The following is a 19,253-nucleotide window of genomic DNA, read 5'->3' as shown; positions in this document are numbered from 1 at the left end:
GATTCTTTGTGGGAATGGGATCCGTTCTCGGGATTCCACGACAGGTGGTTATTCGACATGCCAAGGGTTTGGCCTGAGAGTCTCGATCATGTTTGGAAGCCTAAGATCTCGGGGCTCTGGAGACAGGCGGATTGAGGATCGGTGTCATGGCAGGAGACATGTGTGTCGTCGGGGAGGCTGGAAAATCTTTCGCTGTGGGCCCAAGGACCCAAGGTCTTTGCGACCTTTGGACACAGAGCTCGAGAAAAGTGATGAAACAGACTTTTAACATTGTAAACCAGCGGGTTGTTGTTATGTCTCCCACTCACTGTGAAAATGGGGGACACCTCCTTCTCCCTTGCCAGAAAGAGAGAGAACCTTTGGTTTGTCGAATGTCGGATGAAATGCAAAGCCTTTGGGTTAACTTTGGTCTGCGTCTTTGCTATTGCTTAGCACATGCTTGGGCTTGGTGATGGTACTGATGCGTGTATTTTTTGCTGGTGGGGAGAGGGGGGATTCGTTCCTCACTGCCGCTTACGTGCGGTGGGGGAGCTGGGGGGGACTTTGGGGTTCTCACGTATAACTGTCATTCATCCTTTGGAGCACTTCTTTGTTTTCGTGGATGTTTGCAAAGAAAAAACATTTCAGGATGTATATTGTATACATTTCTCTGACATTAAATTTGACCTTTGAACCTTTCTCTCTTAAAGTCTTTGTCCTTTTATTTTTGATATGCTATCCACAGAATAAAGATTGTGACTACCTACCTTATCCATGCCTCTTATAATATTATATACCTCCATCAGGTCACCCCTCAGTCTCCAAACTTGTCCCATAGCAAAGTACCCCAGCCAAGGTAAAGTTCTAAGGAATCTTCTCTGCACTCTCTCCAATACAACCACATTCGTTCTATAGTATGTCAAACTACAACTGCTCACAATAGTCCAATGGTGCTCTTTAAGCACAATTTTGTTGTTGCAATGTAACTTTTACACTCTATGCTCTGAGCTCAAGGAGCAAGCATGCCATGTTCCATATGCCTTCACCATCCTATCTACTGGATGCTACTTTCAGAGAATTATGGACAATCCCCCAAGGTTTTCATCAACATGCTCTGGTGAACTACCATTTACTGCATTTGTCCTTGAGGAATCAATTGAGCAGCAAACCATTTATAGACCTGGTATTATGTTCTGAGAAAGAAATAATGGCAATGGCTAATCATGCTCAGAAACTGAATTTCTATTATACCTCTGATTCCACCAGTTTCTTCCTGAAACTTTCACTGGAGTTTTCACGGCCCTGTAGCTTCTCAAGATCTCGCTCTGCGCGTTCTTTAGCTTGCCGTACATTCTGCAAGAGGTCTGTGGCTTCAGAACTGGCTTTCACTGCCTGTAACAACCATTCCAAAAAAAACAAATGCAAGGCAATTAAGAATTATTTTTCAGTCTTTAAACTGGACCATTTCCTGGGATTTACTAGGGGGGGAAAAGCTCTGGGGCTTGGTTACTGGAATTTGTCGTAAATTGAACTTTATGGGAATTTCAAACTGCTTATTTAAACATACTGGTTTGAATATGGTGTTTTTGACATGTACATAGAAAGACTTTCTCCACTTTTTACAGAATTAAATTCCCAGATTTGATTGAACACCTCCAATGAAGTGATGGCACATAATTAATAACTCATTCTACAAGCATAAGTTTTGGTTTTCCCATCCTTTAATTCTCCATTTCTCTCCCATTCTGATGCTTCACTGTCCCAAAAGACTCCTATGTAAGTTTGAGGGGTAAAAATGTCATCTTCTGATTTGGCCTGTCACAGGCTCTCAGGGCCTAAGAGTGGCAAATAACCAAGCTCCATTCCATTTTCCGTTAGCAATGACCAATTCTGATGAAAGGTATCAATCTGTAATGCAAACTCAGTTTTCATCTCTCCACAAACGCTGCCTGAACTTTTAGTTATTTCCAGTATCCTCCTTAATTTCATATTTCCAGCAACTCCAGGTTTCCACTGTATATCTTATACTTATCGCTCTCTATTCTCAATTACTGGGATGTGTGAATTATAAGGAGAGATTGAATAAGCTGGAACTCCAAAAATGAGTCTGAGGCATAACATTATCGAGGTTTATAAAATTATGTGGGATAATGATCGGATAGATAGTCAATCATTTTCCCAGGGTGGGGGAGTCTAAAATTGGAGGGCATAGGTTTAAGATAAAAGGGGAAAGGTTTAAAGGTAAGTTTTTTCCCTTCCACACAGGAGGTGATAAGTGTTTGGAATGATCTGCTCAACAAGAAGGTAGAGACAGCTGCAATTATGAGAGATAGGAAAGGGTTAGAGATGTGGACCAAACACAGGCAAAAGGATTAACTTACATAGACCTTCTTGGTCAGCATAACCAAGCAGGGCTGAAGGGCCTGTTTCTATGCTAAATAACTGTAGCAATCTATAACTTTTTGTATCAGCTCCAGACAGATCAATTATAGCTGACAGCACCTCATCATCTTCTCTCACTCTGCATTAGTACCTATTATTCAGTTTCTCTTGATTTACACCTGTCATTAACAGCGCCTTAGATCTCTCAGCCTACTCCTCCTGCTCTCCAATTTAAAACATAATTGATTTCTAATTCTGATAAGTCATTGTTTAACTTATTTGTTAACTCTGCTTCTTTCTCTGCGGATACGTCCTGACCAAATGAATATTTCTAGCATTTTTTGTTTTTATTTCTGATGGGATGGGCCAAATGAAATTAATCAGAAATCTGAAAAAACTGTAATCAGGTACAATCAACCAATGAGTATTTCAGCTAATAACTATATAATAAAAACAAATAGATCCAAACATCAATTTTTTATGATCTTCAGATGATTCAAAGTACTTTATTGCCAAAATACAATGTTTCTGAATTGCAGTACTTTTATCATACAGAAAGCTCACCAGACACTGAATATACTGCTTCCGTAGCAATATTCATTTAAGCAATTTGCAGAATTACATTACATTTTCCAACAAGTCCAGAATGCAGAAAATAGGAAATCCCACACAAGATCATTATATCAGTAAATGCAAACTCCTACAATGGCCCTTCAACCAAATAGCCTCACCTTTGCTGAATAGAAAGCTATTTTCCATCTATACACTGATTCTTAATGAATTCAGTATTCTAATAGAAGCATTATCATCTCATCTAACGGAAACATTCTTCAACTCATGTTCTCGATATTTATTGTTTATTTATTTAGTACCCCTGTATTATTATTTTCTATTTTGTATTTGCAGTTAGATGTCTTTTGCACATTGGTTGTCTGTCTGTCCTGTTGGGTACAATTTTTCATTAATTCTGTTGTGTCTTGGATTTACTGTGTTTGCCCACAAGAAAATAAATCTCAAGGTTGCGTATGGTGACATATATGTATTTTGATAATAAATTTACTTTGAACAATCAATTTCATCTGTTCACTATCCAAATGCTTCTGTTAACTGTGTCTAAGTACGTCCCGTTTATTATTCTTATCAAACTGCTTCAATGCAATGGTAACAAGTTTAGCAATATCATAAACAAATGCTCATGGTTCCTTGGGGACACAAGAGACTGCAGATGCTATCACATGGAGCACCAAAAAACACTAGAGTAACTCAGCAGGTCAGGCGGCATCTGCGGACACAGAGAAATTGGTGAGATTTCGGGTTAAGGCCTTGTATCAGGTTTGATGGTGTTGAGGGGAGATGAAGGGAGGGGTGAGGCAGGAGCTGGCAGATAAGGAGCAGTCAACTGGGATAGGGGGAAAGTTGGGGGGCAGCAGCTACTGGTGGGAGAGGTGGGGCAGGTGGAATGGAGGATAGTGGTAGAGTAAGAGGCTAAAGGTGATAAATGGGGACTAAAGGGGCTGCAGTCAAGTAAGGAAGATGAAAAGTAGAGTTAGAAAGGGGAGAGATGATGGGCAGGTGGAACCAGTAGGAGGAGACGTTAAAGGACCTGGTAGGCAGATGGAGCCAGATTGGGGAAGGCATTGTACCTGGGTGATGGGGGTCTGCAGAAAAGGAGGGGTGAGAGAACTTGGGTGAATTAGGGAAAAAAGAACACAGGGAATATAGTTTACTTGAATAAGAAAATTCTACATTGAGACTACAGCCCAAGATCTTAAGGCACAAACTAACGGAGATGGGAGTAGACTCTCACATGGTGGATTGGATAGTGGACTACTTGACAGATAGACCTCAGTATGTGCGGTTGGGAGACTGTAGGTCTGACACGGTGGTCAGCAGCACAGGGGCGCCGCAGGGAACCGTACTCTCTCCGGTCCTGTTCACCCCTGTACACATCAGACTTCCAATATAACTCGGTCCTGCCATGTGCAGAAGTTCGCTGATGACACGGCCATAGTGGGGTGTGTCAGGAATGGACAGGAGGAGGAGTATAGGAAACTGATACAGGACTTTGTGATATGGTGCAACTCAAACTACCTGCGTCTCAATGTCACCAAGACCAAGGAGATGGTGGTGGACTTTAGGAGATCTAGGCCTCTTATGGAGCCAGTGATCATTAATGGAGAATGTGTGGAGCAGGTTAAGACCTACAAGTATCTGGGAGTACAGTTAGACGAGAAGCTAGACTGGACTGCCAACACAGATGCCTTGTGCAGGAAGGCACAGAGTCGATTGTACTTCCTAAGAAGGCATCATTCAATGTCTGTAGTGAGATGCTGAAGATGTTCTATAGGTCAGTTGTGGAGAGCGCCCTCTTCTTTGTGGTGGCGTGTTGGGGAGGAAGCATTAAGAAGAGGGACGCCTCACGTCTTAATAAGCTGGTAAGGAAGGCGGGCTCTGTCGTGGGCAAAGTACTGGAGAGTTTAACATCGGTAGCTGAGCGAAGGGCGCTGAGTAGGCTACGGTCAATTATGGATAACTCTGAACATCCTCTACATAGCACCATCCAGAGACAGAGAAGCAGTTTCAGCGACAGGTTACTATCGATGCAATGCTCCTCAGACAGGATGAAGAGGTCAATACTCCCCAATGCCATTAGGCTTTACAATTCTACCGCCAGGACTTAAGAACTTTTTAAAAGCTATTATTAATGCTTTTTGAGATAGTGATTTAGATGCATATCATATTTTTTACTGAGTTAAGTATTGTATGTAATTAGTTTTGCTACAACAAGTGTATGGGACATTGGAAAAAAGTTGAATTTCCCCATGGGGATGAATAAAGTATCTATCTATCTATTACCCAGACACAATACAAAGTGATGTTCTTTTAAGTTTGTCTTTGGCCTCACTCTGACAGTAGCACTGGCCTCTGCCACAAGAATGCCAAATTAAACTAGAAGAGCAACACTTTGGACTATGCCTGGGTAGTCTACAACCCCATAGAATGAATGCTGAATTTTCCAATTTTAGGTAATATGCATCCCATGTTCTTTCCTACTTTTTAATCATCTCTCATCCCTGTTTTTCCTCAATCCGCCTCATTAGATCCCCATCATCCAGGTTAAATTTCTTCCCTCATCTGGTTACATCTGCTTATCACCCACACCTTTAAACTCCTGAGTCACCTACACCATCCCCCTATTAGCTCCACTTCCTCTCATCCCATTCTGATATGGTTCTACTTACTACCTTCCTTATTTATCAAGGTATATGTAACCATCTCCACTTATCACATTCTAGCCTCTGCATTTACCTCCACCCCTTCCCCCACCTGACTCCATCAGTCCTCCTTTTTATTCCCTCTTCCTTTATGTTTCGACCTAGCACTTACTAGCTGCTGTCTCCCAGCTCTACCACTCCCTCACGTGGGCCCATCAACCCCCTCCTCACTTGTTACCACCTATCACCTGCCAGGCCCTGCCTGACCCCTTTGATAGCCCTTTGACAGGTTCCAATCCAAAGAGTGTCTCAGAGAATGAAAATATCAATTTTCACCCATTCCAAGAACTTTTGCAACTAAATCAACTCCATCCCCCTCACCCAGAAATTTCTAACATTCAACAGAATAATACTTACTTTAGCAAGCTTTTCCTGCAGTTCCTGGATTTTCTTCTGTTGCTCTGTATTCATCTGAAACACACACATCAGTTCATGAATATAACAGGTAACATGCTGAATATATTAGTAAAAGGTATAAAATACCAGAAAGGTTTATTTCAACATCTCAACTTTCACATATGGTCCATTAGCCAAGAACTACTCTGAAGCACCACAGCTGAAGGACTCATTTTGAGGGCTGTTGCCACCAGAATAGGCTTGTAGCATCTGGACCAAGATGAGGGATAAACATATTCAATTTAATGCTCATCAGTCTACATGTTGTAGATGCACCTATCCACAACTATATTTTTAGATCTCACCACTATACACAACTTAAAATAAAGTACATAAAACATAGACCAGCTCAGGAGTGGAGGAATACTCTCCACTTGCCCTGATGAATGCAGCTCTAAAAAACATTCAAAAAGTGAACTAGTATACTATATTCCACCAAAAACATTAACGCCATCCAACACTGCTGCACCATATCACAGTCCAAGGCTTCATCATCTGCTCTTGTCAAACCTCTACTATTCAGAAGGACTGAGTAGTAGGCATAAGTCAATACATAAACAGTTTCCCCTTTAGGCCCATATCAGCTCTGCTGGGTCAAAATCTTGTCACCTGCAAATCATTAGCATTGCAAAGCAACTTCTACTATACACAGTTCAGCAAAGCAAGATTGTAATTCAGCACTCCTTTCCTGACACTGAAAAAGGAATGGGGAAATACATTGGGATTCCCAGCAATGTTCAATTTCCATTAATAAATTTATATGAAATTCTCAGCAATATTCTATAGCATAATACAAATCGATGAGCAGAATTTTTTCCAATTTTTGGATTTCCTAAGGTAAATGTATTACTTTCACCTTTAACCTGGTTCGGTAACTTTTATATCTACCCATTACTTACTTCTCATTTATTTATATCTTTCTCCTTCTGACTTAATCTTGCCAAATTTAGATCCAATAACTTCTAAATAAATAATCTTGATAAGTGCAGAAATATTTAAACAACTTTACAATTTAGTTCTGTTTATTGCAAACTGAATATTTAAATTACAATTCAATTTGTGAAGGAAAGTTAATAAAAGGTTAAGAAACCTTTTCCAATTTGGCATAAATCTCTCCAACCTCAGCTTTTCCTTGATCTCGAGCCTGTGAACAGAAGATCAGATCTGATGTCAGTAACTTTTATTAAATCAAGGCTTGGCTCACTGAAGCTTACACTGAAGCACATTCTGCTATACCTTTTCTTAACATATGTGAAATCTAACTTAGAAATATTAATGATAGCAACTTTATTTCAGGAAATAAAGATTATATGACCATTAAGCAAAAGGTGTAGAAAAAGTCAAAGGCAAGTAGCAAAAATTCAAAATAAAGAACAGTGCAAAACTGACATACACTCAGCAGCCACTTTATTAAGTACAGGAGTGGAACCCAGTGTGGCCTTCTGCTGCTGTATACCATCTACTTCAAGGTTCAATGTGCTGTGTGTTCAGTGACGTTTTTCTGTGACCACTGTTGTAATATGTGGTTATTTGAATTACTGTCACCTTCCTGTCAGCTTGAACCAGTCTGGCCATTATCCTCTGACCAATCTCATTAACAAGGCATTTTCATCCACAGAACTGCCAGTTACAGGACTTCTTTTTCATTTTATACATCAGTTCAATGTCCACTCTTTCTTCTCTTTTACTCTATATATCTGGGGAAAAAACTTTTTGGTACCCTCTTTTATAGTATAAGCTAGCTTACTTTCACTTTTCATCTTTTCTCTCCTTTTTTTATGAGCTGCCTTTGCTTGGATTTTAAAAACTTTCCAATCCTCTAGCTTCTCACTAATTTTTGCTGTATTATGTGCTCTTTATTTTGCTTTTTTGTTGCCTTTGTTTTCCCTTAGCAGCCATGGTTGCATCATCCTTCCTTTAGAAATCTTCTTCATCTCTGTGACTTCCAATTACTCAAAAAACTCCAGCTACTGTTGCTCTACTGTTTGCTAATGTCCCCTCCCTATCAACTTTGGCCAGCTCCTCGCTCATTGTTCTGTAGTTACCTTTACTCAACTATAATACTGATATATCCAACTTTAGCTTCTCCCTCTCAGACCGCAGGGAAAATGCTATAATTTTATGATCAATGCTTTCTAAGGGTTCCTTTGTCTCAAGCTCCCTATTCAAATCAGGCTTGTTACACAACACCCAACTGAGAACTGCCTTTTTCTTCGTGGGCTCAACCACACACTGCTTTAAAAAACCATCTTGTAGGCATTCTACAAAATTTGGCTAAGCTCTACACACTTGATAGGTCAATAATAGATACAACTAGTGAGGCTACTCCCTTACATCATTTGATGGCCCATAATATCACAGCATTCAAACCACTTTGGCGTGCAAGATTTTACTTCATTACCTCATTGCCTGTTCTCCACCCTCCCTTCCACACAGACATTAAAACCAACCTTTTGTAGTTTATGCTGTGACTCAGCTGCTTTCCGTCTATATTCATCTGCTGTAATTCGAGTGTCCTTCAGTTCAGACTCGTAAAGATCAGCCCGCCGGCGTGCTGCAGCAAGATCTTCTTCCAGTTGTCGCACAGTCACTTGCATCTCCTCCATTTGAGCATGAAACTCCTATTGAAAAATGAGGGGAAAGCACAATGGACAACCATTGAGAGAGAAAAGTCAGGAGTTGGGTTTAGCAGGAGATAGAAAGTAAATAAATAGATAGATAGATAAATGAATAAATAATTGGATAGTAATCCCATCTGCCCACGCAGATTTCATTATTTTGGAGATCATACTTCCACCTTTTGTTTTGCCTCTTAAAGAAATTTTGAGAACACACTTACAGTGTGTAGAATTAAACAAACAAATCACAATGACAATTAATCCTTCTTCAATCCTTAATTGAAGGCAGCAAAAGACAAAATGAATTACTTTTAAACTGATAAGTTTTCTACATTAAACTTGATTCAAGAGTAGCTAATTTCTGTAACCAAACATCTTGATAGAAACTTATTAAGTCCCTGAGGTCAATGGTATGTTTACACATTCAGGAAGGACAGATTCCCCTCCCAGAGAATATAGCATATCTACCAACTATAACAATTACTTGCAAATCAAAGTTTAAACTGAAATGTAGCATAAACCTGCTTTAACTGAACTAACTGGATAAATAGCACAATATTTTCAAATGATAAACCTATTTGACAAGAAAAAATAAAAGGTGAAGAGTCACCAGAAATAATGTAGATGTAAGATGCAAGTGAGGCAAATCTATGTATGCAGCAAGATAAAGTAAGCTAAGTGCATTGGACAAGAGTCTGGAACACTCAAACAAAAATGAAAAGAAATATAAATAAATGTACTAGATATTCCTGGTAGAAAAGCAACCTCAGGATTTAATGTAGAGAAAGTAGAAAGAAGAGCTTATGCCAATATGCTGTAAATTGTAAATAATGCTGTGTTAAAGTAAAATAAATAAAAGTCTGCTTTAAAGTTGGTTCCCAAGAATGTTTCTTTTAAATTCTTCACTGGAAGTTCTACCTGTACTCTTGCTGGACAATCAGAATTCATGTTTCCCATCATTATGTTAAGTGTTTTGTTATATAAGCTGCAAAGAAACACATCCAGAAGCTCAGACTAATTTCCAAACGTTAAAAATAGTTACAGTCAATGAAACACTGAATATTTTAAGACATTGTTTTATAACACAATTTTTACAAAATCATTTATTTAGAAGGTTCAAGTGCCAACTTTGAAGTTGCTATGACTACTGGTTCACAAGTTACTATAGTAACTGGTACTTAAAAATATAATTAAAACACTGTAGAACTGCACAATTTTTCAGCCATGACTAATAAAATGATACATCTTTTTAGTTCAACTTAGAGGCAACAGTGCAGCCCAGAAAACACAAACACAACATTTCTTTTCTAACCAGATGCTTGGGAAGTGCTGAATGAATCAAGCTTAAGAAATAAGATCAACTCACTCAAAATGCTGAGGGATCTCAGCAGGTCAGGTAGCATCAATGGAGGGCAACAAATAGTTGACAACTAGGGACAATACCCTTCATCAGAAATTGATTAGGACACAAGTCTTTATGAAAGTTTTGGCCCAAAACATCAAATGTTTGTTCCCCTCCATAGATGCTGCCTGACTTGCTAAGTCCCTCTGGTGCTGTGCATATTGCTCAAGATTTCCAACATCTGTAGAATCGCTTCTTTAAGAAACAAGAGTAGTCATACATCATACAGACCCTCAAGCTTGCTCCTCCATTCAGCATATTCATGATTTATCTAATCATTAACCATTCTTCCACACAGTCCTTATAACCTTAGATTCCTGGTCATCCAAAAATCTATCTGAACATTCAGAATACTGAATGATACAGCATTAATACAGAATTTCAATGATTCAGATCCTTTGAAAAAAGAATATCTTCCTCATTTTTGTCTGTTCCCTAACTCTAGACTCATCCAGCAGAGGACACATTCTTACAATATTAATCATGTCAAGTTCTTCGGAATATCTTGTATTTCAATAAGATAACTACTCATTCCTCTAAGTTTCAGGAAATATAGTTCTAATTTACACAACCTTGCCTTGTTAAAGAATCACCTCACCTCAGGAATCAATATAGTTTGACCTATCTGTACTGCCTCCAAGATTGTTTAAAAATACAGCCAAATATGCATTCAGTTCTTCAATGTGGTCTCACCAACCCCTATGCAGTTACAGACCTTCTCTACATTTACACCCCATTCCATTTGCCTTCATAATTACTTGTCCCTGCAACTGGGAACCCCAATCCCAAACCATACTAGGTGATCATCATTCCAAAATTAAGACAGGTAAGATTTCTGCTTAAGAAAACTATGCTAACTTTGGTCTTTTTTTAAAATCAGATGCCTCCAACTACTCTGAATCCTCATCTTGAATAAACAACTCCAACATCTTTTCAACCACTAAAGACAGGCTAAGTAGCCTATAATTTCCTTTCTTCTGCCTCCTCCCTTCTTACAGAGTAAAGTGACATTTGCAATTTCCCACTCCTCCGGAACCATTCCAGAATTTAATGATTCTTGAAAGAACATTACTAATGCTTCCACAATCTCTTCAGCTGCCTCCTTCAGAACCCTGGGGTGTAGTCCATCTGGTCCAGATGACTTATCTACTTTTAGACTTTTCAGCTTCTCAAGTGCCTTCTCCTCAGCAATAGCAATGACACTCTCTTCTGCCCCTTGACACTCTTGTATTTCTAGCATTCTGCTAGTGTCTCCCACAGTGAGGACTGACACAAAATATTTATTCAGTTCAGCTCTATTTCTTTGTCCACTATTACTACCTCTCCAGTGTAATCTTCCAATATCTAATTGTGTCTTCTATTTTTTATATATCTGAAAAAAACTTTTGGCATCCTCTTTTATATTATTGTCTACTTTACCTTCATATTTCATCTTTTCTCTCTTTATGGCTTTTTTGGTTGCCTTCTGGTGGTTTTTAAAAACACCCCAATCCTCTACTTTCCCATTAATTCTTGCTATATTATATGTCCTGTCTTTGACTTCTTTTATGCTTCTTTGACTTCCCTTGTCAGCCATGGTTGCCTCATTCTCCCTTTAGAATACTTCTACATCTTTGGGATGCATCTTTCCTGTGTCTCGCAAATTTTCCCCAAAAACACCAGCCATTGATGTTCTGTCACCATCCCTGCTAGTGTTCCCCTTTCAATTAACTTTGGCCAGCTCCTCTCATGTCTCTGTAATTCCCTTTACTCCACTGTAGCACCTGATTCTAGCTTCTCCTTCATCAACTCCAACAATATCAAGGATATGGCATCAAGAAAGCCCTTGGCTCCTCTCAGAGCAAGATGGCTCCCCTCAAATCCATCATTGGGGAAGTAAACACAAACAGAGGCAAACAAATGGAGAGCTGGGTAGAACATTACTCTGCCTTCTACTCCAGAGTGAACACTGTCATCACTTCAGCACTGGATGCCATGGAGTGCCTGCCAATGGTGGAAAAACTGGATGCAGAGCTGACCCTAGAGAAGATCAGCAAGGTCACCAATAGCTTGGCATAAATAGGCAACAATAAGACTTCCCCTTGGCACCAGGCAACGATAGGACTTCCCCTAGACCTGATCAAGTAATGCATGACCACCCTATTGCATCTACTGCATGAAGTCCACTGGCAGTGCTGGCAGAAAGGAGCTGTACCACAGATATGTTGACGCCAAGATCATTACCCTCTACAAAACTTCACCTGTCTGCTCTACTTCAGACCTGTTGCCTTGACGTCGCACGTGATGAAGACCATGGAGCGGCTGATAATACAGAATCTGAGGCCACAAACCAGGCACGCCCGGGATCCTCTTCAGTTTGCGTATAAGGAGAAGGTGGGAGTGGAGGATGCTATCACGTATTTGCTGCACAAATCACTCTCTCACCTAGATGGGGTCAGTTGTGCTGTGAGGATTACATTCCTTGACTTCTCTAGTGCCTTTAACACCATCCAGCCCAAGATCTTAAGGCACAAACTAACGGAGATGGGAATAGACTCTCACATGGTGGATTGGATAGTGGACTACTTGACAGATAGACCTCAGTATGTGCGGTTGGGAGACTGTAGGTCTGACACGGTGGTCAGCAGCACAGGAGCGCCGCAGGGAACCGTACTCTCTCCGGTCCTGTTCACCCTGTACACATCAGACTTCCAATATAACTCGGAGTCCTGCCATGTGCAGAAGTTCGCTGATGACACGGCCATAGTGGGGTGTCAGGAATGGACAGGAGGAGGAGTATAGGAAACTGATTACAGGACTTTGTGATATGGTGCAACTCAAACTACCTGCGTCTCAATATCACCAAGACCAAGGAGATGGTGGTGGACTTTAGGAGATCTAGGCCTCATATGGAGCCAGTGATCATTAATGGAGAATGTGTGGAGCAGGTTAAGACCTACAAGTATCTGGGAGTACAGTTAGACGAGAAGCTAGACTGGACTGCCAACACAGATGCCTTGTGCAGGAAGGCACAGAGTCGACTGTACTTCCTTAGAAGGTTGGCGCCATTCAATGTCTGTAGTGAGATGCTGAAGATGTTCTATAGGTCAGTTGTGGAGAGCGCCCTCTTCTTCGTGGTGGCGTGTTGGGGAGGAAGCATTAAGAAGAGGGACGCCTCACGACTTAATAAGCTGGTAAGGAAGGCGGGCTCTGTCGTGGGCAAAGTACTGGAGAGTTTAACATCGGTAGCTGAGCGAAGGGCGCTGAGTAGGCTACGGTCAATTATGGATAACTCTGAACATCCTCTACATAGCACCATCCAGAGACAGAGAAGCAGTTTCAGCGACAGGTTACTATCGATGCAATGCTCCTCAGACAGGATGAAGAGGTCAATACTCCCCAATGCCATTAGGCTTTACAATTCAACCGCCAGGACTTAAGAACTTTTTAAAAGCTATTATTAATGCTTTTTGAGATAGTGATTTAGATGCATATCATATTTTTTACTGAGTTAAGTATTGTATGTAATTAGTTTTGCTACAACAAGTGTATGGGACATTGGAAAAAAAGTTGAATTTCCCCATGGGGATGAATAAAGTATCTATCTATCTATCTATCAAAAATAAAGGTGAGGGAAGCAACTGTAACAACTACAGGGGCATTTACCCTTGAGTACTGCTGGCAAAGTTTTTACCCAGGTCTTCTTGGTCCACCTACAGAAGTTAGCTGAATGTGTTTACCCAGAGTCACAGAGTGGTTTCTGTGCTAAAAGGTGAGCATAATTTTCTCTATCAGCTTGCAGGATAAATGCAGAGAACAAAAGAAGCTGCTCTACACTGTGTTTATTGATCTCGCCAAGGCACTTGACATACAGGCAATCCCCGAGTTACGAACGTCCGACTTACAAACAACTCGTACTTACAAACTTACGAAGAGAACGCCGTCCACCATTTTAAGTGGGATCAGGATGCCGTCTGCCATTTTAAGTTGAAACACGATGCCGTCCACCATTTTAAGTTGTTCCCGTTAACACTGTGTTGAGTGTGTAACTTTGTATTTGGCTTAAATATTTCTTAGCAAGATTCACCCTGACACCCTCTTTTCCAGTTAGCACCGCCCCCACTTGTCCCATTTAACCTGTCTCAGTGCGGGTGGACTTTACAACCCGGAGGAACAGAGGACCCGAGGCTGCGGCTGAAACTGCAGTTTTCTGTTCCGTTGATGGAAAACGATTGTGATTGAAAATGAAGTGGAAATAATAAAGCGATCAGGAAGAGGTGAAACGTCATCAGTCATTGGAAAAGTGTTAGGCTACAGGCGGTCAACGATCAGAACAATTTTAAAGGATATAGTTAAAGGATAAAGTAAAAATAATGGAGCATGTGAAAGGCCCTGCCCCAATGAAAGCTACAATTATTACAAAGCAATGCAGTGGTTTAATCATTGAAATACATACGTTTCTTAAGTGTTTTATATGCATAGAAAGGTAAAATATATACTATTACTAAGGCAAAGTTTGACTAACTGACACTAAATAATACCGGATGTCCCTGTTCCGACTTACATACAAATCCGACTTAAAAACGGATTCAGGAACGGAACTCGTTCGTAACCCGGGGACTGCCTGTAGTCAGCAAAGACTGGCATTTTCAGATCCTCAGATAGGCTAACCGCCAAGCCTAATAGCATGATCAAATCCTTCCATAACAACATGAAGGGAATTGTGCGGTACAATAGCAGCTCTTTGGAGCCTTATGACAAGTAAAGCTGTTTTCTCACCCCCTACACTCTTTGGGATCATCTCTGCCCTTCTCCTGAGGCATATATTTGGCATTGCAGTTGAGGAGATCTACCTCCACATGATCAGATGACAGGCTTTTTAAACCTCACCCGCCTGAGAGTCAAAACCAAAGTGCACAAGGCTATGCTCAGAGACATGCTGTTTGCTGATCATGCAACAGTTGTAATTCACACTCTGCAGCACCTCCAGAGCTTGAGGGATCACTTCTCCCAGGCCTGCAAGGAATTTGGTCAGCCTGAAAAAGACAAAAAATCATCTTGGGACAAGATGTGGAGGCAGTACCAGTCATTACTACTGATAACTACAAAATGGATGTTGTTTATCAGTTCATATACAGTGCATCATCAGTGACAACCTCTCAGATGCAGGAATCGATAAGCACATTGGGAAGGCTGCAATAACTGTTGCCTACCTCACCAAACAAGTCTGGAATTACTCCAAACTTTCAGTCAAAAGAAAGACAGCAGTGTATGACACTTGTGTCGCCAGCAGACTGGTGTACATTTGTGAAACCTGGACAATGTGCACTAAGCAGGAGAGAAGCCTCAACACCTTCTATTTAAGGTGCCTTGGTCGCACCTTGGGCATCTTCTGGAGAGACAGAGTACACAATGCTGAGGTTCTTTTTCAGGCTAGTCTCTTTAGCATATACATCCTGCTCATGCAGTGTAGGCTATGATGGCTGGGCCATGTCTGCCACATAGGATAGCCACATCCCAAAAGACATCCACTATGGCGAGATGGCTTCAGGCAAGAGAACCATTGGCAACTGTGCTACAAGGATGTCTTCAAGCAGACATGATGGCATTGGACATCAACATTGAGTCCCGGGAAGAACTTGTAGCCAAATGCATCTGCTGGAGAAGCACCCTGAAGTAACAAGTTAATTCAGGAGAAGAAAAATTTCTGAAAGTGACAGAAAACAAATGGGCCCATAGAAAGGAATGTTGCAGCTCCAGCAGAGTTGATATCATTTATAGATGTGACCTTTGCAACAGGGACTGCCATACTTGCATTGGTCTTGTCAGCTACATCTGGCACTACACAAACAAGGTAGATAGCTGGAATACTGCATCCATGGTCAACCTCAACCAACGGAGGGCCACAACAGAGTGGGAGGGATGGGTAGGGGTGCCATTGCTAGTCAGGGAAAATGTCACAACAGTACTCAGACAGGATAGACTGAAGAACTTGCCTACTGAGGCTATATGGGTGCAACAGAAGAAAAACAAAAGGACAACCATGTCAATGGGATTATATTACAGACCACTAATTAGTCAGCAGGATTGAGGGGAGCAAATTTATAGAGATCAGACTGTTCCAAGAAACATAAGATTGTGATTTTAACTTTCCATATATTGACTGGAACTGCCACACTGTAAAAAGGTTGGATGGGATAGAGTTTGTCAAAAGTGTTCAGAAAAGTTTAATCAATATATAGAGGTCCCAACTAGAGACAGTGTAATACTGGATCTCCTATTAAGGAAAGAGGCAATTTGTGACAGAAGTGTGTGTAGGGGAACACTTTGGATTTAATGATCATAATGCCATTAGTTTCAAGATAAGAAAGACAAAGAATAAGCCAGGAACTTATAGATCGGTAAGCCTTACATCAGTAGTAGGTAAGTTATTCAAAGATATTCGGAGGGACCAGATATGTAAATATTTGGATAGGCAGGAATGATTAGGGATAGTCAACATGGCTTTGTGCACAGTGGTTCATATCTACCAATCCCAATAGCCTTTCAAGAGAGTTACCAGGGAAGTTGAAGGAAAAGCAGTGGATGTTGTCTACCTTGACTTTAGCAAGGCCTTTGACAAGGTTCCACATGGGAGGTTGATCAAGAAGGTTCAATTGCTTTGCACCCAAGATGAGTTAGTGAATTGGATTAGACATTGGCTTTGTAGGAAAAGCCAGAGAGTGATAACAGATGGTTGCCTCTCTGACTAGAGGCCTGTGATAGTGGTGTGCCTCAGGGATCATTTATGCTGAGTCCATTGTTGTTTGTCGTCTATATTAAAGATGTGGAAGAAAATGTGGTAAACTGGATCAGCAAATTGGCAGTTAACACCAAGACTGGGGGTGTAGTGAACAGCAAGGAAGGCCATCAAGACTTGCAGCAGGATCTACTGGAAAAATGGGCTGAAAAATGACAGGTGGAATTTAATGCAGACAAGTGTGAGCTGTTACACAGTGGACAAATCAGGGTAGGACTTGCATGATGAGTGGTAGGGCACTGCGGAGTGCAGTAGAACAGAGGGATCTGGAAATACAGGTTTATAATTCCATGAAAGTGAAGAAACAGGTAGATAGGATTGTAAGGAGAGCTTTTGCCACAATGGCATTTATAACTCAAAGTATTGAGTACAAGAGTTGAAATGTTACATTGAAGTTATATAAGATATTGGTGAGGACTAATTTGAGGTATTGTGTGCAGTTCTGGTCACCTGTCTACAGGAAATATATCAATACGATTGAAAGAGTGCAGAGAAAGTTTACAAGGATATTGCAGTGACTTGAGGATCTGAGTTATAGGGAAAAGTTGAACAAGTTAGAACTTGATTCCCCACAGCGAAGAAGAATGAGAGGAGATTTGATAGAAGTATACAAAATTATGAGGGGTATAGATAGGGTAAATACAAGCAGTCTTCTTCCACTCAGGTTGTGTGAGACTAGAATTGGAAGTCATGGGTAAAACGTAAAAGGTGAAAAGTTTAAGGGGAATATGAAGAAGATCTTTATCACTCAGAGAGTAGTGAGAATGTGGAACATGCTGCCAGCGGAAGTAGAAGTGGTAGATGTGGGTTCGACTTCAACACAAGAGAAGTTCGGATAAATACATGGATGGGATGGGTATGCAGGTGCAGGTCAATGGGACTAGGCAGAATAATAGTTTGGCATGGGCTAGATGGGCCAAAAAGCCTGTTTCTATGCTGTAGTGTTCTTTGACACCATGACTAGGATGTGAACTTGAACTTCAGTTCAGGATGAAATACAGTGACAAGGTGGCAAACAATCTGCTTCAACCTATGGTGTCCAAAGATGAGAATGGAATCAACAATAAGATGCAGGTATGCAGGGAGCTAAGATGGTGATTTGAGTCTTCCAAACATTACATTTTTTATCCTGAAATTTGATGTCCAAAAACTTGCATGTAAAATCATGAAGGGATCAAGCAGTAATGGTGAAGCTTGAATGAACATGGAATCTAAACTTCTATTTATCATCTATGATATTTGTTTATCCAAAATATGGATATTTTACCCATGAATTGATTGCTTTACATATTTATGCAATACTTCTAACAATCAATTGGAAGATGACCATTCGCAAAATTTAATTTTAAAGCACTTTTCCAGATCTATAACATTTTCCCCCGTAGTTATTCTGCATATTGACCAATAACATCTTCATATTAAATGTATGCCCAGGCTAACTTTTCTCCTCAGTGCTGAATTTCCTTGCATGCATTTTGCATTGCTATAAGCAATTCACAGGTTCCGTAAGGTTGTTATAGCTGAGGGTGAGGGTGGTAGTGTGGATAATCTCCCACTACCTATTAAATGCTCCCAATCGCATGTGTCTCAGATAGCCTCTGACAACAAATCCAGCTCCTGGCCTTCATTAATAAGCCTGCCAGAACCATTTCTATTCATAGGAGAAGGGGCAAAAGCGGGATACTAGTGTCTTAAACCCAGAGGCTTCAGGTAGATGGGGCTCATCAGCCATGGCTGGCAGTTCAACTAGGAGAAGGAAAACTCTGATCTCAAACCTCAGCTGCCTTACAGCTATACCCATTTTGGGAAAGGCTTCGGGAGTAAATCCCGCAGGAAAATTCTGGAGCTGGAGTTGATAAGGCAGCCCTACGTTGAATTCAACACTGACTGGCAACTCCTGCGACACCACTGGTGCCAAATTGTATCGGTCTCTACCATTCCTTTGGATTCATCAGCTGCATGGAGAGGAAGAGCTTGCTACATGGGCAACAGTTTGCTCTCCATATCATACTGCCCTGGCCTGCTTATCACGTAGACAGCTGGGATGCAACATCCATGGTCAACAATGGTCAACAAAGGGCCTCAAAATCAATGCACGAAGTGGGTAGTGACTTTACCAGAATACGTTTGATACAGTCGTGTCAGTCAACAGATGAACTTTATAATGCTGCTATAAAACAATAGTAATGATGTGTACTTGTGTTACACCTGTAATGCAATAAAATTCCTGAAGCTCAAAACAGGAATGTTGGCAAACAAAATCTGACAATGAGTCACATAAGAAGTTATTAAAGTTGATAACAAAAAATGCCAGGACAAAGAAAAAACACAAAATGCTGGCAGAACTCAGCAGGCCGGACAGCATCTATGGGAGGAGGTAGTGACGACATTTCAGGCCGAAACCCTTCATCAGGAGTTTCATC

The 19,253-nt window shown here is 40.8% G+C and overlaps 1 protein-coding gene across 8 annotated transcripts in view; it reads right to left on the bottom strand.

Moving 5' to 3' along the window:
* LOC140738238 (citron Rho-interacting kinase-like) overlaps positions 1–19,253 on the bottom strand; it is a 244,104-nt gene that overhangs the window by 115,473 nt on the left and 109,378 nt on the right. For all 8 annotated transcript variants that reach the window (XM_073065370.1, XM_073065371.1, XM_073065378.1 and 5 more), the window contains 4 exons: positions 8,483–8,653; positions 7,123–7,176; positions 5,994–6,047; positions 1,231–1,371 (listed from right to left, as the gene is read on the bottom strand). In XM_073065370.1, coding sequence (XP_072921471.1) covers positions 1,231–1,371; positions 5,994–6,047; positions 7,123–7,176; positions 8,483–8,653 — 420 coding nt within the window. The remainder of the gene's footprint in view (positions 1–1,230; positions 1,372–5,993; positions 6,048–7,122; positions 7,177–8,482; positions 8,654–19,253) is intronic.

This window comes from Hemitrygon akajei, chromosome 14 (genome assembly GCF_048418815.1).
Source record: "Hemitrygon akajei chromosome 14, sHemAka1.3, whole genome shotgun sequence".
Classification (NCBI taxonomy): domain Eukaryota; kingdom Metazoa; phylum Chordata; class Chondrichthyes; order Myliobatiformes; family Dasyatidae; genus Hemitrygon; species Hemitrygon akajei.
The sequence above is the reverse complement of the archived record's forward strand: the minus strand, read 5'-3'. Positions and strand labels throughout refer to the sequence as shown.